This window comes from Anopheles funestus, chromosome 2RL, assembly GCF_943734845.2.
Source record: "Anopheles funestus chromosome 2RL, idAnoFuneDA-416_04, whole genome shotgun sequence".
NCBI lineage: Eukaryota > Metazoa > Arthropoda > Insecta > Diptera > Culicidae > Anopheles > Anopheles funestus.
Genome location: NC_064598.1, coordinates 1,658,331 through 1,684,124, shown reverse-complemented (window position 1 = coordinate 1,684,124; position 25,794 = coordinate 1,658,331). Strand labels below are relative to the sequence as shown.

The following is a 25,794-nucleotide window of genomic DNA, read 5'->3' as shown; positions in this document are numbered from 1 at the left end:
TCTTTCCTTTTCATTGTCCGAACAGTCCAGTCCCTGGTTGTATGGATTATTCTTCTTTATTTAAACAACTACCAAAATAAAAGCCTATGAATGTACAAAAAATAACAATTAAACAGAGGATCAACCCAAACCAACACCAGTAGTGTCCGCTTGCTTCCACGATCCATGATCAAACGTTCTGATCTCTCTGGTGATGCTGAACAAAGTCATACGCAATCGTTCCGCATTATTAAATAACATGCATTGCGAACGAGAAACAATATAAAGAATGACACGTGAAACGTAACGAGATATTTGAACGATAGAAGACCAATTACAAAGCTTACACACACATGCGTGTGCAACCTAGCACAATCGTATTACAGTTTAACAAGGAACGTGCTTATGTGTAACAACATATCCGTGAGTTTTTTTCCTGCAGCTTCCTTGCTGCAATATCTTGGTATAATGGCTTTGAACAATAAAGAGGGACAACTAACGAAATAGTAAAAACGAAAACCAAAGCATATCATAACGAACCAACCAGACACAATACAGCTCGTTGGAGGTTTGTGTGAGGCACTCTACACATAAACGAGGACAGATCTCGCGCGCGGCAACGAGGCAGACCAGCTTTAATGGCTGCCGCTGCTTTCATAATATCTATTGCTTACAATATCGATATACCATTAGTAAATTCCTGAATCTTGCTTCACGCGCAAAACAAAAACTAAGCACAATAAACGCACAATTCCCATTCCCCCATGGCTTTCAATGGCCTACCGTATGCTCTCACCGTATGCTATATGAATGTGGAATGTTATCTCGCTTGCTCGCTTCAAAATCATCCTTTCTGCAAATAGTACATCACAACAGCGCATCGAAAGTTGTTAACGCGCATTCGAAGCATTGGCCAACTTAAAGCAGGCAATCCATTAGTATCGCTTATATCGCTATATTTTTCGTAGAAAAATGTAAAGCTTATAGCAATGTATGCAAAAGCAACGCGTAAAAACTAAAATACGATGCGTCCGACACCGGCAATGAACCGACGAACAAACACAAATCCCTTCCTATCGAAAGCACACCTCTAACAACCCGTTACCCAATACACATGCACCATCATGTCTTGCTGTTACACACGGCGCTACTGCTCTAACCTTCCTAGTGATTCTGTTGTACACTCCCTAGAGGCACGGATCGCAAAAAACAATCCCGATTTCGATTGCATACGACGTGAAACTCTTTGATTATACTTTGATTTTATCAATTTAAGCTAAACTACGTCCGGAACTAGTTTGCGTGTGCATGATGAAAGAATGGCGTACATTGAATTAAATTGTTTCAATTTAGCTACCCTACATATCTTGGCGTCGGGCGATTGTTCATTTTCTCGCTAGAGAAAATCCTTCATCGTATCAATGCGCACAATATCATATCCTTTTACATAAGCGAGCACATCTTTTTTAAATCATTATCACTGTCATCGATGTCAAGAAGGCCCTCGCTGGGCAATTGCCTTCCATCAACCTTTGGTAGATACGGACCATAATCTAAATCGCGCCGCTCGTAAAATAGCAGATAGGCCGTGCTGGGATCGATCTTTGGCCTTGTAGGTATTTCCCGGCATGAGCTATCATTGTAGCAGTACCACGAACCGTTCGGGTTGGCCGCATAGGAGATGTAATGACCGCCGTTAAGCATTCCCGAATGACACTGTAGGGGAAAACAGTCGTATTGAGAATCATTTTGCATACACAGCGTAACAGGCGCAACTTACCACAGCGGCGTAAAGCTGATACTTCAACTCGAACTGATCACAATCGGGCTTCAGATGATGTTTGTGAAAATCCGTCAGTTCCCCATCAATGATAGGAGTTTTCGTAAGACTCGTAGACACTAATCGCTGTCGACGGGTAGAATCACTACTGCGAACCGAACATGCCGACTTTATGCGCACAGACGTTGATGTGGCAGGACTTTCATTACCGACTGAGGAACTACTACCGCCCAGCACGTCACCGTCCGGTAACTGCCGAGGACTTGCAACGTGATTGGAACCGACGATGGCCGGCGTTATAATACTGCTCCGCGGTTTGCCATCTAATTCGTCTTGCCGATGGTTGTTGTTACCGCCATCGTCACTTTCGCCACCCACCTCGCTATCCCTCAGACCGTTTATCCGCAGTGAGGACAGTGAAATTTCATCGCTCGCTTCATCAATCATGGACATTTCGCGATCGAACTCTACAAACTCTTCGTGACAGTCTCGATTACGTCCATCTCCACGTGGCCCAGCGGATAATCCTTCGAGCAAATCGCGATGGCGCAGTATCGTCTCTTGCGGCACGGAAGCAAGGTAAGGTGTTGGGTCGAAGTCTTCATACGGGAAATTGACTACCTTCTGCGACTTTACCCATTTGCCACTGACGTAGTTGAAACGCTTCAGATGCACAATCTGCAACAGAAGTGATGGAAACGGTAAGTTACATTCAATTAACAGACTCATTCGATTGTAATAAACCAAAATCCTACCAAAATGGGAGGTAATTTCCAGATCTGCAGCTTTTTTGTGGCTGGCTTTTTCTGCTTGCAATGCGAACAGTGGTACCATTGTTCCAGCTTTTCCTCTGAGGTAAAGGCCCGCAGACAGTGGTCCAGATCGACGGGTTCCGTTTGCTGTTTGCGGCATATCGCCACCGATTCGTGTACGGTCCATAGCTGAAAAGAAGGATCGATTTAATGCTTTAAGGGAAAATCTTCGTCTGAAAATATCATACCCGTTCGCGTGTGCTTTGGTAACGTAAGTGAAGTGCTGTTGGATCCCAATCTATGGCAATCTGGATAGATCGTGCGTTGATGGAACTCTGCAGCGAAGCTACAGGTGACGTTGATGACGCCATCGGTAAAGCTCCCATCGATGATGGTTGCTGCTGTTGGTTGGTAGTTCCATCTAACGATGAGCTGCCGGATGAACTGGCCGCATAACCCTTCCTGCGTAAAGTCGGTGTTTGTTCGCGAGAAGATAGATTTGGTGTGGAGCTATTACCTGTAACAAATCGTTCGAAGTGTCACGTTAAACATTCACACTACGCATGTAAATTTAGCCCCGGTAAAACAAAAAAAAAAACAAAGTGCTTACTTGTTGAACCGGGCGCCGAACAAATCAGTCCCTGCAACAAAGGTTCATCATTGCAAGGAATCTCACAACCACGGCAAAAACGTGACCACGGGCACAGGGCACACATACGACCGCCGCTTCCTACTGCGCGCAACGTGAACGGAAAATCGTACCCTAGACTATCATCACTGCAAGCGCGAAGATAAGACAAATAGATCATTATTATTTATCGCCCATTCAACTACCGTGCGCGCTTAATCACCCGAAGGCGCGTAAAATACAAGCTAATCAATGACTCACCAGTCGGTAGCGTGGTTCGATTGGTCGGGCGGTGTTGGTGGCAGTGGACTGAGCAAACGGGCCACTTGCAACCATACGGAACAGTACAGCTCTTTGTTGGTGACCCCGTCATAGCAAGGAATCAGCAGTGGCACACCGAACAGCCCAGGCTTGGATTTGTGGTGCGACAGGAAATACGTATCCTGTCGGCTGAGCTTCCGATGAACCGCTATCAGATAGTTGGTCTTCCGCAGACCCGCTGTTCCACCGGCAAAACCATGCGGTCGCTTACTAATTGCACTTAAACTTATCGCATCGCCCTGCTGCGGATCGCCGTAAGGTGGTATGTCCTCGCCCATGTAGATATTATCGCAATCGTTACATTCGTACGGATGATGCAGATGGTGCGCATTCGACAAGTCACACGGTACGCCGTTACCGCTGCTCCAACCGTTATCGGCGTTGTTCAACAAATTGGTCGTTGATATCGTTTTCGATCGGTTGGGATCTTTCGATGGCTGCTGTGTGGCGGACGCATGAGTGTGATGCTTCTGATTGCTGAGTCCACTACTAATATTCCCGTACCCGTTGCTACCGTAGCCGGTCAGCTCGCTGTACTGTCCTGCACCATATACAAACGTACTGTCTGGACTGGTGCTGATTTCCGGAATGTGCTGTAAGTAAGGATTCAACATCATACAGAGGTTAAAACGCGTCCTATAGACGCACATCTCTCTTCTTCACTAGCAGCGATGCCACCTACTCTTCTAGCTATACTATTATTGCAAACTAATAACGCACACACTGCTTTATAGTGTGAAAAACTAGCACTGTTTTGTGTGCTTTAATTTTAAATATAATAAAAAAATAAATAAATGCCCCCTGAAATGTTTTTTTTTTCGCGCGAGGATGGTTTAAAACCAACTACATTACTAGGGTTAATAGATTCTACACATGTTATTCAAATGCCGATATATTTGTGGGTATTGAAACCTTATTATCTTTTCTAACTACAGCCAACAACCGCAATGTTATTAAAAAATCTATAAAAAGAATAAAACAAAACTGAAAAAATAGGCATAAAACTGATATTTACAATTCTTACCTAGGAAACGGCTACAGCAATAAGTACACTACAATCATTGAAATATAAACGTTTTGATTCTTTGTGGTTTTACCAAAATGAAATTTAAAACATGCATTTACAATACTCGCGTATGTACAGTTTGTTAAGCAATGTGAAGCAAAGCTAAATTTAAATCGTAATTATTGTATCACTTGAGCGATGTTAAATTTCAAGAAGAATGATCAAACTTAGACAAATTCAATTTTCATTTTAGTTTTAACTATGTACACTGCATCTGAGTACGTTACAACTCGTTCTGTTCAACTCAAATGAAACATTTCGGGAGGAATTGCACTTTGCTAGCTAAATATATACGTACATATTAACACAGACTATTGAGTAAAAAAAAAAGAAACTTATATACACAACCATACCTTGAAGCACAACATATTCGGGGGCATGCAGAGTGTGTTGCCAAAGCACCGGCTTACCTTCGACGTGGCCGAAGTCCTGCGGTTAGCCACCGTCGCTCCGTTGCTGCTTCCACCATCGGCCCCTCCTCCTCCGGCTGCACTACCATTGTAGAGAACTCCGTTCGTCAATGGTTTAGTTCCACCACCTGTAGAGGATCCCGGTTTACGACCGGTAATGGCGGTTGTGTCGTCTGTCGTAGCCGTCGAGGAGGAGGAAGCAGACGACGACGTGGACGAGATCGTGGTGGTGATCGAGCTTGTCGTAAGCTGGTGCGGGTCTAATGATGGTATTAGAAGAGCTGGATTGCAGTACGGTACAGATTTTCGGAACGATTTTGTGTGAAGAAAGATGTATCGGTCCTCATTGAGAAGTGGTGATGGTATGAGGCACGAATTGATGAGAACGACGACACAGAATGGTGAGATAGTTGGAATAATTCAATTCAGGCATTGAATTCACATGAGAAAATGAAAAGAACACACAGATATGAAGAGGCAACAGTGATTGTGAGAAGTGGCATGCCATATGGAAAAATTATTGTAGATGAGCGTGAGACAGAACAGTAAAAATGGAGCAGAAAATGATTCAAAAACATGATGGAACAAAAACGAAAAAGAAAAACAACACAATTAAAATCAGCATTGTAATAAGCAATATCTTAAATCATTTAGTATTATGGTCAAAAATTACTTGGAGGAGAAGTACTCCTGCTTCCGTTACAAAACAAAAATGCCCAGAAAACGAAAACCACACATAATGGCAATGGGACATACAGAAAATGGACATGAATTCCACAAAGTTGCGAACGATGCTACCATTTGCGCGATTAAGTACTGTGCTACATACCTTGATTCCGCTGAATATCTTTCAGTCCTTTCTCGATGTTAATACCCAGCTCAGAGCCTGCGCGAGATCGGAGCATACTGTCGACCTTTGGCAGTTCGTATGCGTACAGCTCACATGCAGTGCTTGGCTTTACGCGAATTTCGTTAGGCAGTATGAGTCGAATTTGCGAGTTCGATAGTTCACAGATCAACATTTGATCCGGCTCTAAACCGCACAATTCGCTCAAATGTTTCTTGAGGTCCCAGTATTTCATTTCTGAATTCAGCCGTAGACCATATTTCACTGGTACGGAGCCGTCCAGCAACATCACTGCAATGTATAAATCAAGGGTCAACAATAGACGTAACAACGCAATTACAGCGGGTCGACTTACCGAGTACTTCACAGTATGTGTAATTCTCCACAGGAAGTGGTAAGCTTAGCAAGCTGAACGGATCGAATCGGACCGAATCTCGACCACAACCCTGACATGTTACCTTCGATTTCAGCTGCCCATAAAACAAATCAACGATTATGCTCTGGTTGCGAGCGTGATGCTGACTCCATGCTTCCGTCGCTACGATCACATCCGAACGTCCATCCGAATCTTTCAATTCCGTGTACGGTTTCTCCATCACGCGGTTCAAATCTTCATGCAATGAATCTAACAACCAATCGAGCAGTTCCTGCGAATCGTGCTGTCCTCCGCCAGAAAACTGAGGCGCGTGTTTCGTGACACAAAAGCGCAACTTCAACGGGGCGATAGAACGTGTCGAAGCCGTCCAAACATCGCGTAACAGTTCGGCGTAACGAAGTACCAGTTGTCCTTTCGTACCCATCTTGTTCGTGGTATTCAGCTCGTACAGGTGCTTCTTCTGAATGAAGTACTGCGTAAGTGGTTGCGTGTTGAATAGAACCTGGAGAGCAGCATTCATGAAGCACGTATTGCCCAGATTGTGTAGCCCCGTTGCACCGGGAGGATGTTGCGATTGGATCGAAGCAATTGTCCCTCGCCGATCCATACTGGTGCTGCCGGTACCCTGCGAAAGAGCCAACGAACCAAGTTCCTCCGGCCAGGTGAGATCTTTGTTGCGGATCTCTAGAAGAATCTGATCAGTATCACCAATTGACAGCTCGTGAAGCGTCAACTGATCTTCCTCCAGCAGGTATGGGAATTCGCTGATACCCGTCGGAGTCGGTACGAGATGCCACAGTCGGATGTCTTCCGGTTTTAACTTCAATCTTTGGCATAGGAACTCGGCTACCTGCTTTATAGTTGCCAAACGACTGAAGGCAGCCGTATAAGCGAGGTATTTCTTCGGGGGATGTAAAACCGCTGGTACCGAAGATACAGTGGTTGGATAGCTTCCCGTCGTTAATGCGCCATATCCACCTGACATGCTGGCCCATGCACTACTTCCGGCCATCTGTCCATGCTGTTGGTGGTGCTGTGCTGGTTGGTTTTGATGACGCAATATCCTCAAATTCAGCGGATAAAGTTCCAATTCGACGTCCCCAATACTGTGAGGCTGAATAACCTGTCTTGGCAAGGGCAGCGGACCACCGTACCATTGCGCTAATGCTTTCCAGAGCGAATCCGGAACTAGTTCAAAGTCGCGGTGCTGCACCAAAGTAAGATCTCGCTTCAAGCGACCTCCTTCACCAGTAAGTGTCGGTATTTGTTTGTAAACGTTAGGTGCTATAAGACAGCTGTTATCGATCGGACCAGGTGCACTGCCCGCATGCCGGCCGTACGAAATTCCGCTGCTTCCCGAGCCCAGACTAGATGAATCACCGGTTCCCAATAAATCGCCCATACTCTCGGTCGAGTTGGACGTAAAGCTTTCATCACAGATCATTGCCTCATCTACCGTTCCGGTGCTTGTACCACCTCCTCCGTTGGGCATTAGAGAGTGCACTCCACCAGCACTGGCATTGGCGCGATTGTTCGCATAGCTTGTTCCTGTAGTTTTACAATGCACACAGGAGGAACTGGGCGATGACAGCTGAGTGTATTGGGACCAATGCTGCCACCAGTCTGACGATATCAAATACCAAAACTGCCCAACTTTATAACCACGACGGACTTCTCGCGATAACCAGCCACGAACTATGTCCCCTTCTAGATGGCGACACTGGGGACGCAATCCCAGCACTATGTGACAAACTTCAAACAAAAGGTCTAGAAATGGTTGGACCAGATTCGAACTGCTTTCGATGCTCCATATCAGGAAATCCTCTTGGGTGAACTTAAACTCTGGGATATTCGCTGCACAGACACCATCCAGTGATGCTCTTTCGAGTTCGCCAGCGTTTTCTTTACTTCCCATTCCCTTCGTTGCTCGTCGGTGCAGCTCTGCAAGCACTCTTTCATGATTTAGATTCCGATACACACTAGCATTTGCTTCACGAGCCACAGACAACAATATGTCGATCATCTGCCTGATCTCCACAAAGCTCAGCACACCATCCCGATCAATATCGAATACTTTAAAGCAAAACTTGCTCCGTTCTACGCTGGGCCCTCGACAGGCGGCGCTCACCCCACAGCACAGCTCTTTGAAATCAATGTGTCCATCGTGATTCTCGTCGAAGGCTAGAAATACCCCACCCAGAGCCGCCTTTGGAACGGGCGGACTGACCAGCGGTCCGAGTGATTCCAAGTCCAGTTGGCCCGTGACGGCGGCACCCTTCAGCAACCAGAACACCTTTTCCAGGTCGCCTATGTCCTGCTCTTCCAGATGAGTAACTCCGGCCAAACTCTGGTAAAATGTAGGGGTCTCTAGCTCGGAACTGAGGTTTACGCATGCATCCTGCAGCAGCCATTTCGATAAGGCCGTCGCGCCGCGGTGCATCTGTATCCACGATTTGAACTGCTCAAACGTGACACGATCGCTCTGGCCGAATAGTGACACCTGAAACCGGTTCCAGTGCAATTGTTGCTGTTGATTGTTCCTATTCACTACCGATTGATTGTTATTATTATTATTGCTACAATTGGTGGTGTTGCTGGTGCTATTGGTGGCATTGCTTTGGTAGGTAGTTTCGATTTGTATGGCTTTTTGGAACTCCTGTTTGAGAATATGCGTGCCAGACTCGTTGCAGTACAACGTCCAAAGAAATCTAAAATAAATCAAACACAAAACAAGATTATTAGTGAAACGCATGTGAATATGTACTGTTCAATTTACATGATACTTTCATTAGTAAAATTTCGAATTCTTACGTTACAACTAGTGTTGGGTCAAGTAGCTCTTTTGCACACGGAGCGCTGCACACAGGAGCGATTCCTGCGATTTTCCCGTGAGCTGTGCGGGAGCGCGCACAATAAGATGAGCGGAGCGATTGAAATAACTCTTTCGCTCTTGACCTAATTACCTAAGGCTATGGCCTTATTTTAGAATTTTTTTTAATTATTTTTTGTTTTTTATTCTTTTCTTCTTTTAAAGCATTGTTTGAGTGAAAAGGAACTTATTGCAACCATTTCGCATTAAAATAAAACAAATTTATAAATTTTGCTAAATTGCTCAAAAAAATGGCAAGGGGTAAGCCTTATGAAATTTTCAAGTTGAAAATTGTATTTTTATTTTTTTGATATTTTTTATTCTTTTCTTTTAAAAAGAATTCTTTTAAAGCATTATTTGAGTGAAAAGAAACTTATTGCAGCATTAAAATATATCACATTTATAAAATTGCAATATTACTTCAAAACAAGAGCCTAAGGCTATACAGCCTTAGGAGATTGGCATATTTATAGAAACATCGGAGACATCTATACAGGCATACAGGCATCTTAGGGAGAGAGGATGAGATCCGTTAGATACCGACCGAGTTATAGGCAAAACTTGGTGCAAAAATGAGGAAAATATTACATTTTCTCAAACAGGGTATGGAACATTGTTCCTCGAATAACTTCTGGCACAGACCTCTGAGGGCATGGCCGTCCAAGAAGAAAATGTAGCCCTTAGTGCCGTCTATCGACCAAAGGTTAAAGATTGGCAATCCGTTGGAAACCGACTGAGTTATAGGCAAAATTTTTTGCAAAAATGAGCCTTAGGAGATTGTAAAATTTATAAAAAAAATATTTCTTTTGTTATTTTTAACCTTTTTTTTAATTTAAAGCTTTATTTGAGTGAAAATAAACTTATTGCAACCATTTGGCATTAAAATAAATCAATTTAAATTTTTTTGCAAAATTTCTCAAAAAAATGGCAAGGGGTACCCCTTATGAAATTTTCGAGTTGAAAATTTTTAAAAATTTTTTTTCTGATTTTTTATTCTTTTTTGTATTTAAAGCATTATTTGAGCGAAAAGAAACATATTGCAACAAATTCGCATGAAAATATATCACATTTATAAATTTTGCTAAATTACTCAAAAATGAGCAAAATTTTACATTTTCACAAACAGGGTATGGAATTTGGTTCCTCGAATAACTTCTGGTAGAGACATCTGAGGGCATGGCCGTCCAAGAAGAAAATGTAGCCATTGGTGCTATCTATCGACCACAAGATAAAGATTGGCGATCCGTTGGATACCGACCGAGTTATAGGCAAAATTTGGTGCAAAAATGAGGACAATTTTACATTTTCTCAAACACGGTATGGAACTTGGTTCCTCGAATAACTTCTGCCACAGACATCTGAGGGCATGGCCGTCCAAGAAGAACATGTGGCCAAGGGTGCCATCTATCGACCACAGGTTAAAGATTGGCGATCCGTTGGATACCGACCGAGTTATAGGGAAAAATTGGTGCAAAAATGAGGAAAATTTTACATTTTCTCAAACAGGGTATGGAACTTGGTTCCTCGAATAACTTCTAGTAGAGACATCTGAGGGCATGGCCGTCCAAGAAGAAAATGTAGCCATTGGTGCTATCTATCGACCACAAGATAAAGATTGGCGATCCGTTGGATACCGACCGAGTTATAGGCAAAATTTGGTGCAAAAATGAGCCTTAGGAGATTGTAAAATTTATAAAAAAAATATTTCTTTTGTTATTTTTAACCTTTTTTTTAATTTAAAGCTTTATTTGAGTGAAAAGAAACTTATTGCAACCATTTGGCATTAAAATAAATCAATTTAATTTTTTTTGCAAAATTTCTCAAAAAAATGGCAAGGGGTACCCCTTATGAAATTTTCGAGTTGAAAATTTTTAAAAATTTTTTTTCTGATTTTTTATTATTTTTTTAATTTAAAGCATTATTTGAGCGAAAAGAAACATATTGCAACAAATTCGCATGAAAATATATCACATTTATAAATTTTGCTAAATTACTCAAAAATGAGGAAAATTTTACATTTTCTCAAACACGGTATGGAACTTGGTTCCTCGAATAACTTCTGGCACAGGCATCTTAGGACATGGCCGTCCAAGAAGAAAATGTAGCCATTGGTGCCATCTATCGAACACAGGTTAAAGATTGGAGATCCGTTAGATACCGACCGAGTTATAGGGAAAAATTGGTGCAAAAATGAGGAAAATTTTACATTTTCTCAAACAGGGTATGGAACTTGGTTCCTCGAATAACTTCTGCCACAGGCATCTTAGGACATGGCCGTCCAAGAAGAAAATGTAGCCATTGGTGCCATCTATCGACCACAGGTTAAAGATTGGAGATCCGTTAGATACCGACCGAGTTATAGGCAAAATTTTTTGCAAAAATGAGCCTTAGGAAATTGTAAAATTTATAAAAAAAATATTTCTTTTGTTCTTTTTAACCTTTTTTTTAATTTAAAGCTTTATTTGAGTGAAAATAAACTTATTGCAACCATTTGGCATTAAAATAAATCAATTTAAATTTTTTTACAAAATTTCTCAAAAAAATGGCAAGGGGTACCCCTTATGAAATTTTCGAGTTGAAAATTTTTAAAAATTTTTTTTTCTGATTTTTTATTCTTTTTTGTATTTAAAGCATTATTTGAGCGAAAAGAAACATATTGCAACAAATTCGCATGAAAATATATCACATTTATAAATTTTGCTAAATTACTCAAAAATGAGCAAAATTTTACATTTTCACAAACAGGGTATGGAATTTGGTTCCTCGAATAACTTCTGGTAGAGACATCTGAGGGCATGGCCGTCCAAGAAGAAAATGTAGCCATTGGTGCTATCTATCGACCACAAGATAAAGATTGGCGATCCGTTGGATACCGACCGAGTTATAGGCAAAATTTGGTGCAAAAATGAGGACAATTTTACATTTTCTCAAACACGGTATGGAACTTGGTTCCTCGAATAACTTCTGCCACAGACATCTGAGGGCATGGCCGTCCAAGAAGAACATGTGGCCAAGGGTGCCATCTATCGACCACAGGTTAAAGATTGGCGATCCGTTGGATACCGACCGAGTTATAGGGAAAAATTGGTGCAAAAATGAGGAAAATTTTACATTTTCTCAAACAGGGTATGGAACTTGGTTCCTCGAATAACTTCTAGTAGAGACATCTGAGGGCATGGCCGTCCAAGAAGAAAATGTAGCCATTGGTGCTATCTATCGACCACAAGATAAAGATTGGCGATCCGTTGGATACCGACCGAGTTATAGGCAAAATTTGGTGCAAAAATGAGCCTTAGGAGATTGTAAAATTTATAAAAAAAATATTTCTTTTGTTATTTTTAACCTTTTTTTTAATTTAAAGCTTTATTTGAGTGAAAAGAAACTTATTGCAACCATTTGGCATTAAAATAAATCAATTTAAATTTTTTTGCAAAATTTCTCAAAAAAATGGCAAGGGGTACCCCTTATGAAATTTTCGAGTTGAAAATTTTAAAAAAAAATTTTTCTGATTTTTTATTCTTTTTTTAATTTAAAGCATTATTTGAGCGAAAAGAAACATATTGCAACAAATTCGCATGAAAATATATCACATTTATAAATTTTGCTAAATTACTCAAAAATGAGGAAAATTTTACATTTTCTCAAACACGGTATGGAACTTGGTTCCTCGAATAACTTCTGGCACAGGCATCTTAGGACATGGCCGTCCAAGAAGAAAATGTAGCCATTGGTGCCATCTATCGAACACAGGTTAAAGATTGGAGATCCGTTAGATACCGACCGAGTTATAGGGAAAAATTGGTGCAAAAATGAGGAAAATTTTACATTTTCTCAAACAGGGTATGGAACTTGGTTCCTCGAATAACTTCTGCCACAGGCATCTTAGGACATGGCCGTCCAAGAAGAAAATGTAGCCATTGGTGCCATCTATCGACCACAGGTTAAAGATTGGAGATCCGTTAGATACCGACCGAGTTATAGGCAAAATTTTTTGCAAAAATGAGCCTTAGGAAATTGTAAAATTTATAAAAAAAATATTTCTTTTGTTATTTTTAACCTTTTTTTTAATTTAAAGCTTTATTTGAGTGAAAATAAACTTATTGCAACCATTTGGCATTAAAATAAATCAATTTAAATTTTTTTGCAAAATTTCTCAAAAAAATGGCAAGGGGTACCCCTTATGAAATTTTCAAGTTGAAAATTTTTAAAATTTTTTTTTCTGATTTTTTATTCTTTTTTTAATTTAAAGCATTATTTGAGCGAAAAGAAACATATTGCAACAAATTCGCATGAAAATATATCACATTTATAAATTTTGCTAAATTACTCAAAAATGAGGAAAATTTTACATTTTCTCAAACAGGGTATGGAACATTGTTCCTCGAATAACTTCTGGCACAGACCTCTGAGGGCATGGCCGTCCAAGAAGAAAATGTAGCCATTGGTGCTATCTATCGACCACAAGATAAAGATTGGCGATCCGTTGGATACCGACCGAGTTATAGGCAAAATTTGGTGCAAAAATGAGCCTTAGGAGATTGTAAAATTTATAAAAAAAATATTTCTTTTGTTATTTTTAACCTTTATTTTAATCTAAAGCTTTATTTGAGTGAAAAAAAACTTACTGCAACCATTTGGCATTAAAATAAATCAATTTAAATTTTTTTGCAAAATTTCTCAAAAAAATGGCAAGGGGTACCCCTTATGAAATTTTCAAGTTGAAAATTTTTAAAAAATTTTTTTCTGATTTTTTATTCTTTTTTTAATTTAAAGCATTATTTGAGCGAAAAGAAACATATTGCAACAAATTCGCATGAAAATATATCACATTTATAAATTTTGCTAAATTACTCAAAAATGAGGAAAATTTTACATTTTCTCAAACACGGTATGGAACTTGGTTCCTCGAATAACTTCTGGCACAGGCATCTTAGGACATGGCCGTCCAAGAAGAAAATGTAGCCATTGGTGCCATCTATCGACCACAGGTTAAAGATTGGAGATCCGTTAGATACCGACCGAGTTATAGGGAAAAATTGGTGCAAAAATGAGGAAAATTTTACATTTTCTCAAACAGGGTATGGAACTTGGTTCCTCGAATAACTTCTGGCACAGGCATCTTAGGACATGGCCGTCCAAGAAGAAAATGTAGCCATTGGTGCCATCTATCGACCACAGGTTAAAGATTGGCGATCCGTTAGATACCGACCGAGTTATAGGCAAAAGTTGGTGCAAAAATGAGAAAAACTTTACATTCCCTCAAACAGGGTATGGAACTTGGTTCCTCGAATATCTTCTAGCACAGACATCTGAGGGCATGGCCGTCCAAGAAGAAAATGTAGCCATTGATGCCATCTATCGACCACAGGTTAAAGATTGGTAATCCGTTGGGTACCTACCGAGTTATAGACAAAAATTGGTGAAAAATGAGGAAAATTTTACATTTTCTCAAACAGGGTATGGAATTTGATTCCTCGAATAACTTCCGGTAGAGACATCTGAGGGCATGGCCGTCCAAGAGGAAAATGTGGCCATGGGTGCCATCTATCGACCACAGGTTAAAGATTGGCGATCTGTTGGATACCGACCGAGTTATAGGGAAAACTTTGAGCAAAAATGAGCAAAATTTTACATTTTCACAAACAGGGTATGGAATTTGGTTCCTCGAATAACTTCCGGTAGAGACATCTGAGGGCATGGCCGTCCAAGAAGAAAATGTAGCCATTGGTGCTATCTATCGACCACAAGATAAAGATTGGCGATCCGTTGGATACCGACCGAGTTATAGGGAAAAATTGGTGCAAAAATGAGGACAATTTTACATTTTCTCAAACACGGTATGGAACTTGGTTCCTCGAATAACTTCTGCCACAGACATCTGAGGGCACGGCCGTCCAAGAAGAACATGTAGCCCTTGGTGCCGTCTATCGACCAAAGGTTAAAGATTGGCAATCCGTTGGAAACCGACTGAGTTATAGGCAAAACTTGGTGCGAAAATGAGGAAAATTTTACATTTTCTCAAACAGGGTATGGAACTTGGTTCCTCGAATAACTTCTGGCACAGACATCTGAAGGCATGGCCGTCCAAGAAGAAAATGTGGCCATGGGTGCCATCTATCGACCACAGGTTAAAGATTGGCGATCCGTTGGATACCGACCGAGTTATAGGCAAAACTTGGTGCAAAAATGAGCCTTATGAAATTTTAAAATTTTTATAGTTGTTATATTTTTTTTTTTTTTTTATTCTTTTTTCAATTTAAAACAATATTTGAGTGAAAAGAAACTTATTCCAAGCAATTTTCCATAAAATAAATCAATTTAATTTTTTTTGCAAAATTTCTCAAAAAAATGGCAAGGGGTAAGCCTTATGAAATTTTCGAGTTGAATTTTTTTTAAAATTTTTTTTCTGATTTTTTAATCTTTTCTTCTTTTAAAACATTATTTGAGTGAAAAAAAACTTATTGCAACAAATTCGCATTAAAATATATCACATTTAAAAAATTTTCTAAAAAAATTGCTCAAAAAAATGCGAAGGAAATTTTCAAATGGGAGCGCATCGCACAATCGCTCCTTTGTGTAGCGCTCCTTGTGGTGCGAAACTTCGCTTCTGGGAGCGCATCGCACAATCGCTCCTGTGTGTAGCGCTCCGTACGGAGCTACCTTTTTTCACGTGGGCTGTGCGGGAGCGCGCACAATAAGATGAGCGGAGCGATTGAGGTACCTATTTCGCTCTTGACCTAACACTAGTATCACTAAGGGGAATACTTATTTTTCTTTCGAAAAATCAAACTGGGTCAATTAGTAAAAAACACGTTACGTTTACGTTAAACGATAATGCGAAATATCTGCCCATTGACAAGAGGCCAACAACCCTGGCTTAGAAAACGCCGGCCATATTCTGCAGGTGTGGCCTTACATTCTAATTGAGTAATTGCCTACCCTTGGAACGGTTCTCCTTCGTTCGACAGATTTTCTCAATACGACCCAAAAAGGTGTTCAATTAGCGTTTCCGGCAACATGTGGAATGTTTCGCCGTAACAGTTTAACCACTATACGGTCACACACAAAAAAGGCTCATAGACGAATAGATTGGTGTGTGGGTTGAAACAAAAAACAAAGACCGCACAAACAACTGCATCACTCAGGAGAAAAACAGATAAAACGGAAATCCGCAAGTAACTGTGACAAGTAGTAGCGCTATATCATCGTTTTCCTAAGCCTTTGGGGATAAATGTTCTACGCTAGCTATGCTTTCCATCGTTTGCAAATGCGTCCAATCGAAATGATCGCGTTGCGTTTTGCTATCGACGATAAGACACAAGCACTGATATCAAGCCTGGCCCCTTAAGCAATGATGATACCACGCGATATCAAGAGCTGTCGATAACAAGACAATATAAATAAACTTCTACACATGCCAAACGCGCTACTAGCGCGGCTTTGCCGATGGGAGCGTTGGACATTGGATAGGCGAAAGGGGTTACATGGTTTTGGAAATTGGAGGAGAGTCCGTAAACGGAATAGCCAATTCGAACAATGGGGCAACTATCAAACTGTTCCGCGATAAGAAAGTGCCCTCGTCCTTGAAGTAAGCATTGCATACACGCGTATTCTCGATATTCTACAATCAGTCCCTCCCCGCACACACGCCCACACAACTACTTACTTAATTTTCTCATCCTGCGTTCCTTTCGTTAGTAGAACGAGGCCACAGAGCAGCTCTTTGAAGGCGATCCCCTTGGCGGTACCGCCACATGCCGTGTACAGCCAATCGGCCACCACCGAAGGAACGCCATCGCCGAGAACATCCTGCATAAAGGCACATTTGCTCAGCACTGATCCGCTAGTGCCAGCCGATCGTTTAAACGCATCCTTGATTCGTCGTAGCTCTGAGTCCGTCACTGCAAAAAAAAAACGCAAAAAACACGTAAATTGTGATTAATGTTCGAAGAGTAAATGAAAAATAAATAAACATTTCCAAAACAATATTTCATTAGGCAAGGTGTGTGCTTGTTCCGATGAGCTCAACATATCGCTACCTCGGCTTGATATCGGGGCGTAAACACTGGTAGAACACTTACATATATTCTGATCGCTTTATCTGTACTCATTTATTAGGAGGTGCTTTCAGACACACCCAGCTCATTTCCATCTAGAGCAACGTACCTTCGATGGGTAGCCCCAAACACGTTTGGCCTTATTATGCGTTGTTGCTGCTGCTGCTGCTGCTTGGTAGGCCCTTCTGCACAAAACCGACCACCAACCAAGAGAGGGTTTTAATCCGCTACAACACACCCCAACACTGTTTGCGGTATAGCTCTGGGACCAGATAAAACGATTAACCCTTAGTAAAGCAATCGAGCCCAATCGGAGACACGTCATGTGGGGCAACACACTAAAATACATAATAATCTTCCACACATCGTGGTTTACACTTTCTCATAATGTTTCGGCAAAAAACACACTTTTTCAACAAAAAACATGTATAATGGCATATGGAGAGTTAAACCATGGGTCTCCCCTTGGTGTGTGAGGGTAGAATAGAGTAGCGGGAATTGCATGTTTGCGTTGTGCACCGCATTCTCATTCCTTCTTTCGTTCAGCACATTTCCTCACACACGAAGGTGTTTACAAGTGCAGGAAAATGCCCGGGTTTAGCTCACTGGTTCCACTCTATTACATCCGACCTAGCGCGCTCCGTTCGCTCCCTCCACGATCAGCATCCCCGACTCCGCCGGCTCTTCTCAGTGTTTCAATGTCAACCAGTCTTTATCCGTGCGAGAAGGCGCAAATCAAGCGAGCGGAATTATCCCCAGCAACCAGCAGCAAAATCTCAATCTATTCATGTAATTTTTATACCAAACGGTATTAGCGCCCTATCGCCATTCATGATTTTAAAAGCTACAAGCCATCAATTGTAATTCAAGACGGAAGGAGACACCGTACTTACGGTGTTTTAGTTGAGGATCATTACTTTATCAAAAGTATCTGTAAAACCCTTTTTTATTGTGTGTTCTACCAAACATTTGTGTTCTACCAAAGATAGGAAGGAACGTAAACAAATCCTTAAACAACTAACATTTTCTTAAGTTTTGGATGGAATGAAATGGAATAAAACAGTTGACAATTATTTGCACCACATAACACATATCAAGCCGTGGAAAAGTTCATTCACTTGGCGTTTCGTAGCGCTCGTTCCACTCATCAACATCAACATTCAGGCGGCAACGCAACCAGATCTCCTCGGTTTTAGTCTCAAAAGGTGTAAATATTTGCCTTTTGATTAAAGCCAAATTGTCACCAACTGGCAAATTCTGCCAAACAAACAAACATCAACGAACGTATGATATTTCTGTTTCTGCTTAAGATACCAAACCTTACAAACACAGGGACAACGCAAAAAGAATTTGACTCTTTTACACGGTTACCAACGGGGCAAACAAACTTTTAAGAAGCTTTAAAACGTTGCGCCGTAAAAAAAATGACACAAAAAATCATTCAAAACGGTGGTGATACATTTTTTATTCCTAATTTAAATAATCTTAATGGCAACAGAATAAACGATGATCACTCACGTTCGGGGCACAATTAGAGCACATAAATGTAAACCTTAAAACCTGCTTATCATTTCACCTTGGGCAAATCAATCGCTTCGCTATGACAGTTTTAAAGAAAACCCGAAGACGAACAGTTGTGTGTCTTGTTTGTTAATTGTCTCTTGTTTGATTCGAATGTCGTGTCCCGCAAGCTGCCTTCTTCTCATTAGTAAAAGTTTGAGCAAAAAAAAAGGCACTTTGCTAGCCGTCATTCATCGGCTCGGCACTAAGAAAACTTCAGAAAATTAGCAAAACAACGCAGCGATAAAACGCGCTATCAGCGTGGAAAACTTGCACTGCAAACGAAACAAAGTACACAACCGTTCCTTTCTTCTGGGGTGCCTTGTGTCGGTCCAAAAATTACACTCGTACGATCATCTTTGCTTGTCGATGGTCACCATGTAATCAACCTACTGCGACCTAATGACGAAAGCATTAGCTAATCGTTATTCATTCCATCATACCACCATCATCGTCAAGCAGAGCAGCAGGAAGTGATTGATTCAATCATTGTCATTCTTCTCCACATTTGCTCCGTCTTGTTTGTCTCTTTAAGACCGACCCGCTGAATGGGCGCAATATGAAACTTTTAAGTGAAGTGAAACCTTTTTTATTTTTGAAGTGAAAAAAAAACTGTCACACAACGGAAAGTTTTCCTTAAAGACGCGCTCGGGCAAACAGAAGCAGTGTCTTGTCTAATCTAATCTATGCCGGACAACGAAGAATGTGCCTCGGCTGCGTCCGTGTAATGACGGTCAGGTTTTTGTTTGATTTGAATATTTAAAACAAACCTTGACTTCAGCAAAACATCCCCAACTGCCCTTAAATGGTTGGGACAAAGAGTAACTGCAGCTAAATTTGCTATTTGCGTATGTATGCTACAAAGAAGTAAGAATGTGGTCTGCGCGAAAGACCCGTTTTTCATGACGGAAAGAAAAATTCCCACCTCGAAACAGAAGTAAACACAAATTGGAACGGAACTGCAGCATAACGTAAAATCGATAAATTCCTTTGTCGTGTTAGTTCTGCTGCCAGTAAAATAGTCTCTGTCAGCATAAAAAACACCTTCCAAACCAAGGGTTTCATTTATGCATCAAACAGTCCCTGTTCAGCCCTATACTGTTTTTCTCTTTTCTTCCACACAACACTGTAACGCCGTGGAGCAGTGCTAGAGGAGCTTGTTGAGAATCGTCTAACCACATTCTAGAACAGCAAGTGTAATGCTGCAATAAATTGTGTCCCCATAGCAGAACCCACACACGCACAATCCAACCACTGGGACGGACACACAGCGTAAAAGGGAACATTATATTACAACTCTATCGCTGACGTGATGTTTGCTAATTAGCTTTCATTCGCGGCCCGCGGTGTGTGTTGGCGATGGACAAGTGATTCCGACAATCGCAGCGCTCAATTTACCTTTTGCCGTCATCGTTCATTCCAGCTGCCTATAGCATCGGACGATCGGAAAACGGATGTAAGAATGCTGCAGGTGTGCATCACGTTTTGACCCAGTCGCAAGTGGACATGATGATGAGACAGTTTCACGAACCCGACACAAAAACTATCGTACCCACCTCGTTTGACGGCCTCCTCGTAGCTGATGCAGGACGGCTTCGAATCCTTCGCTCCCATGATTGCTTTGTGTGTGATTGCGTTGATCGAGATCGAGACCTTTCCTCGCCTGTCTTTTCGTCTCTCCTTCAGCTCCGGCTTCGAGCTCCAGTTACGGGCAGTTATCCAGTACTTCCGAACCTAGCTCATTCATGTCACTTTTCATGGCTTGACGTTGACTCCACGGGACGAATCGATCGTGGAGAGGCGCTAAGCTACCGTACGACTGCAATACTTTTCTTCCCCCACTTTCGCACAGAGACACATACACACGCTCGCGTTCGCTATATTTGATCCTTGAACAAAACAACACACTACACTGCATGGGGAAAAGGGAGAATTTTACTTGTTTACCACCGTCTAAACTTTTCGCTTTCCCCGTTGTAACATGATTTCAGGCTGAATACTGCGCCGAGGAAGGGTTAAGCAGCAGTCAGCAGAAGCGATATTTTCATTGCGTCACACTTTCTTTACTGCAGCTACCTTCTTTGGGGCAACACACTATCAGCACACTTGGCCCGCACTTTGCTCGTTGCAATGTAACTTTTCTTCTGCTCAACGGGAAAGCCCCATCACTCGGAATGGCAACGCGAAAAATTCACCCCGTCAGCGCCAGCGAGACGTGGTGGTAGTACAACGCAATTTGCCCGTGTTTTGTACACTGCACCTTTCTTGCTGCCTGAATACGTCGCCCAGATATCAAACGCTGATTGCACATAAAAAAACACGGCACATACACGCCTTCCAGTCAAGTTAACTGGCACAATTCAGAACACAAAAGCATAACCATTGATTTAGCTACACACTTATCACATCACAAACACCTGCCACCGTTCTAAACAATTTTGCTACGGGACGCACTTGCAAATTCCTTCTTTTCCGCAATGGAAATGTTTAAAGGTCTATCTTTCTTGGCATCCATTCGTAGAAACGTCAAACCGAGACACGGTGGTCGATCTGCAGGACAATCACGTCATGTTTTGCATTTTCAAGAGCTTTTTCGCTGCGTGTTTTATCATCCATATTTGATATTTATGTTTAATTTTACAAGTACTTAAGGAAAACATCATCTGAGTTACGCTTTATCTAAAATTGCACCACAATTTCATATTTTTCGACCAATTTACTTCGCATTTACCGAACGCGCCCATCACCACGCTTTGAGCGCCTGCCTGAAAAATTTTGAGCTACTTCCACCTGTTATCTGTAAAAATTAGTTGCCCATTTCTTCTTGAGCACGTATTCCAACAAAATAAAAGGCCAGGGAAACAATAATCGGCGAGCTAATTTGAATTAACATTTTCCCTCAGGTGCATTTTCTTTCCAAAGGGCATGTATCATTTATGATACAAGCCTAATTATTGATATTCCCGGCCTGTAAGTTCACGTCGTATAGTTGTGCCTTCGGTGGTTTGACGTACCGTTTTGACGTTTGCTGCGTGCGTGATTGCAACAAAAAGCGACGTCGAAGTCTATTTCTCATTTTCCCGTTTTCGTTTTACGTTGTTACGCTAGGCACAGGAAAACGGTGTGACGAGTAAAAGGAAAGTTTTTTTTGGTCGAAAATACCAGCTCCAGGGCAGGCTTTACAGGCTTACCAGCCTAACCAACTAATACCACTCGTGCCGTGTTGATTTGTCTCTGTCGCGTTGTTCGTCTGCTATTAGCAAGTTTTCGTCATCGCAATCGCAGCAAGGAGCACCCACCGCACCTCCGATCTTTGAAGCCGACTTCGGAAACTTCTCCAAACGAACCGCGAACCCAACTGTATGTGAATTGGTTCTAGGGGACGTGTAAAAGTGTCGGAACGAAATCGAACCCTGCCGGGTGTGAATTGAACGTCTTGTGGACGCTTGGCAAAAAAACCCCTCGTATTTCGTCGCGGAACGGGGTGGTGTTTTTTCCCTTCTGACAGATCACAAAGCAATAGTGTCGACGACCCAGCTCCCAGCTAGTTCCCCCCCACAGTTCCGGTACCCAAAGTCCAACGAAGTAGAAATGGCGAAAACTTACGACTATCTGTTCAAACTTTTACTTATCGGCGATTCCGGCGTTGGCAAAACCTGTATACTGTTCCGCTTCTCGGAGGATGCCTTCAATACCACATTCATCAGTACAATCGGTGAGTAATAAACATGATGATGGCGACCTTGTGCGATTCGTGCGCCTTCGACACGGGCAACAAGCAGGCAAGATTTAATAATGCTACTACACACATAAAGAAACTGGTCCTACTATGAGTAATGCCATGACGACGACTACGACGACGACACCTGTCGTTATGACAAGGTGGCGAGGCCTCCTTTCTGATCCACCCACTCACATCCTTCCGCTACTATCTGGAGCGTGATCTGAAGCCAAATGAAAATATGAAGCTACTTTTGGTAGTTTCACCACAAAAATCTATCTCCTGTCGGCTAATTTCCTCTTGCTTGGGCGAGGCCGTTTCCGGTCATATATCGGGCAGTGTTTGTTTCGGATATGTTGCTTTTTTTGTACGCGTGTATGCGTCTTGATAGATCGGTCATACGTAGAATTCCGATGATATACGGCCACACACCACAATCATCTATTCATGAGCGTTTGATAAGAAGTTTTCTGTTGTTTGTTTTCCTTTTTTCATGATTACATTATTCGACTGCAAAATGTTCAACAGCATGCACAGAACGAGAACTATTAGCCAATTGTCGATAAGCTTACTCCGGGGGCAGCCAGCTAAACACCTTATCAAATATTGATTTCGTATGATACGCTGTACTTCAGATGCATCGGGCCCCTAGTCCGGTGCGTTTCTCCTGTTTTGTTTGCCTGCATTTAGCTATTTCTGCTTCGATTGGTTTTGTTTAAACTTATCAAAACCTGTCCAATTGTTACGCATTATTTCCAAATAGGAAACGATGGATTGCTGATGCAGCAAACGCATTGCCATCTAAAAACAATGAAATCTTTTCTCTGCTCATACGCCTAAAAAGAGCGTTATTTATACAACTCTAATAAAATACTCGCACCTTCCCTTGATTCCGTCCTCTTTTCTGCTTTCGTATTAATCCGTCTTCCTATCCGTCACAGTCGATTGGTTTAGATACGTTTGGAATTACGGCAACGGGGCTGGTTTGTAGATCAGATACGGAAACGTTAAAATATGGCAAACTGTGCATGCCATCGAGCAGCTTCACAATTTGCAACACATTCAGGGATATGCGCGACTGAATTGGAGGCAATGCAAATAGAATGACAATAAGATAAAAATATCTTTGTATGATCATACTGCGCCACACAAGCAGCATCTCCTGTGCTGTTCCTCCTAACAATCCACTTCTCTCCCAGCAACATCCTTGCTCCGATGTGATTAAATCGCTACTTAGGAGGTTCGTCTTGCTCACTGGCGTATAGCAAAAACGATCGAATCTTTGGCAAGCTTCGACCGCATTAGGTTCATTCGCGTAAACACGCGAAAGCACTTCCAAAGCGTGTACGAGGTGGCAACGACAAAAGCATCTTCTTTTGAGATAAAAACGTCCTAAATTTTTGCCCAAACATTTTTTTTTAATTCCCGAAAATTATAGTAATTCGGTTGCATTTTCAATTTGTCTTGATCATTGTTTACATCTTTTTATTTGTTTTTATTTTTAGGTATCGATTTCAAAATTAGGACCATCGATCTGGACGGGAAAAAGATAAAGCTGCAAATATGGTAAACTTACCTTACAGTACCTTAATTATACAGCCGATTCGACTGACGGTTTACTTTCCGATCCTTTACCTTCACAGGGACACAGCGGGACAGGAACGATTCCGTACAATCACGACTGCCTATTACCGGGGAGCTATGGGCATCATGCTGGTATACGACATCACACAGGAGAAATCGTTCGAAAACATCAAAAACTGGATTCGAAACATCGAGGAGAATGCAGCGGCCGACGTGGAAAAGATGCTGCTCGGCAATAAGTGTGAGCTTAATGAAAAAAGACAGGTACACGTAATGGTCACTAATCACGCAGCGACGCAGTGGCGCGCAAGAAAAGGGATGTTAAAACAAACCATCTTAAATGTCGTAGGTTACACGAGTTAGAGGCGAACAACTAGCAGTGGAGTATGGAATCAAATTTATGGAAACTTCGGCAAAGGCGAGCATCAACGTGGACGATGCGTTTTTCACCCTTGCCCGCGACATTAAATGTAAAATGGAAAAGCGAATGGTAAGCTGCTGTACATTACATTAAAAAATGTAACTGTTGCGACTCTGCTAACATTGTTTCGCATTTCGTTTCGCTTTGCAGGAAGCAAACAACCCACCGAAAGGTGGCCATCAGCTGAAGCCGCAAGTCGAACCACGGAAGGCACCAAGTTGGCTATCGAAGTGCAATCTGTTTTGACCTTGTAGTAGTCCTACTATTAATAATTATTATTTTTTTATATAACACACTAAATAATAATTATCATTATTATTATTTAAAAATGTATGTAAACGAACAGTGTCAAGGGACAACGGATACGCAACATTCATCACTGTACGTCACATTCAGACCGAGACACAGGGTAAGGGATGTCTTCACTTTATTCTACCCGTCAGAGGTTGAACGGAAGAAAAAGCTTCAAAGCACACGAAAACGAACGTTCACGTTGCTCGGGCGTGGTTCAGTTTGCAGCAACAATTGTCATGTAGATCAATCTGGAATCAATCGATTTACGATGGAAGAGCGTTTCAAGGGTAGTGATTTCTTGAAATTCTTACCGTGCTTCGTACGGATTGCAAGGTTTTAAGGGACCTGTGAGGGCTCGAGAATGTATTGTTCAATACAATTCATTTAACTGACGCACAGCAGGGCGCTTCGAAACGAAAGCTAGCTTTTTAAGTAACGATGGTTTCGGAAGAACATGAATTCTTGAACTCATAATTGTTTCTTCGACGAAAGGCTTTAGTGTTTGAAGGAAGACAGAAGAAGGAGTATGTGTTTGTGAAAATCGTCGCTCTAGAAAATAGATGTCAGCATTAAATCTATATTTTGTGTGTACTCTTTGTGCAAAATAGCATAAAAAACATAAAAGCGCGCGTATAAAAAGAACAATAGGTGGGGAAAGGATTTTGTCTTTTATTTTGTCTTACGTACCCGTTTGTACTAAGACGTTTTCCTCACAAGCAGGAAACAGAAACGAAATGACTATCGTTGAAATATTATGGATCAACTACAATTTGGCGTTGGAAACACTGGACATACTAAAACATGCCATTTCAACAGCATACGCAACACGCTAGAAAAGTTCTCGTACCAATACCCATCATTCCATCAGCAACAAAGTTGATATTGTTTTAGCATGTCTTGCTTAAGCTTGCTGACGACCAAGTCGTTGTAACGTAAAACTATGATACGTACACATCAATATTGAAAATTAAATTTAGTGACGAATTTCGCATATTCTCCCCCCTGTCGACGATAGGTGTAGAGTTAGTGAGCAATACGATCCACAGGTTAGCCAGATTGGAATGATAGCAAAACTCCTCACCTTACACACATGTGTACATCTTATCGCGTCATAGTTCCCGGTGCCAGA

General features: G+C 41.6%; 2 protein-coding genes across 6 annotated transcripts; one reads left to right on the top strand and one right to left on the bottom strand.

Annotated features, from left to right (window-relative positions):
- Positions 1-37: 37 nt before the first annotated feature.
- Positions 38-21,187, bottom strand: LOC125760702 (ubiquitin carboxyl-terminal hydrolase 32). Of its 5 annotated transcripts, none has more exons than XM_049421079.1 (12): positions 20,722-21,187; positions 20,202-20,557; positions 16,695-16,929; positions 6,139-8,867; positions 5,766-6,074; positions 4,880-5,217; positions 3,401-4,053; positions 3,122-3,288; positions 2,760-3,028; positions 2,515-2,700; positions 1,760-2,437; positions 38-1,695 (listed from the first exon to the last, which is right to left on the bottom strand). In XM_049421079.1, exons 2-12 carry the CDS (start codon positions 20,257-20,259, stop codon positions 1,423-1,425), a joined length of 5,895 nt encoding a protein of 1,964 aa, XP_049277036.1. In that variant the 5' UTR covers positions 20,260-20,557; positions 20,722-21,187; the 3' UTR covers positions 38-1,422. The 5 variants fall into 5 exon arrangements, with proteins under 5 accessions (XP_049277036.1, XP_049277037.1, XP_049277038.1 ...); XM_049421080.1 differs by having other exon boundaries at positions 20,906-21,186; XM_049421081.1 differs by having other exon boundaries at positions 21,045-21,186.
- Positions 21,188-21,659: 472 nt separating this feature from the next.
- LOC125764826 (ras-related protein Rab-8A) lies at positions 21,660-25,243 on the top strand. The gene is made up of 5 exons (XM_049429435.1): positions 21,660-22,360; positions 23,872-23,932; positions 24,010-24,214; positions 24,300-24,440; positions 24,522-25,243. Exons 1-5 carry the CDS (start codon positions 22,237-22,239, stop codon positions 24,615-24,617), a joined length of 627 nt encoding a protein of 208 aa, XP_049285392.1. The 5' UTR covers positions 21,660-22,236; the 3' UTR covers positions 24,618-25,243.
- The last annotated feature ends 551 nt before the right edge of the window (positions 25,244-25,794 follow it).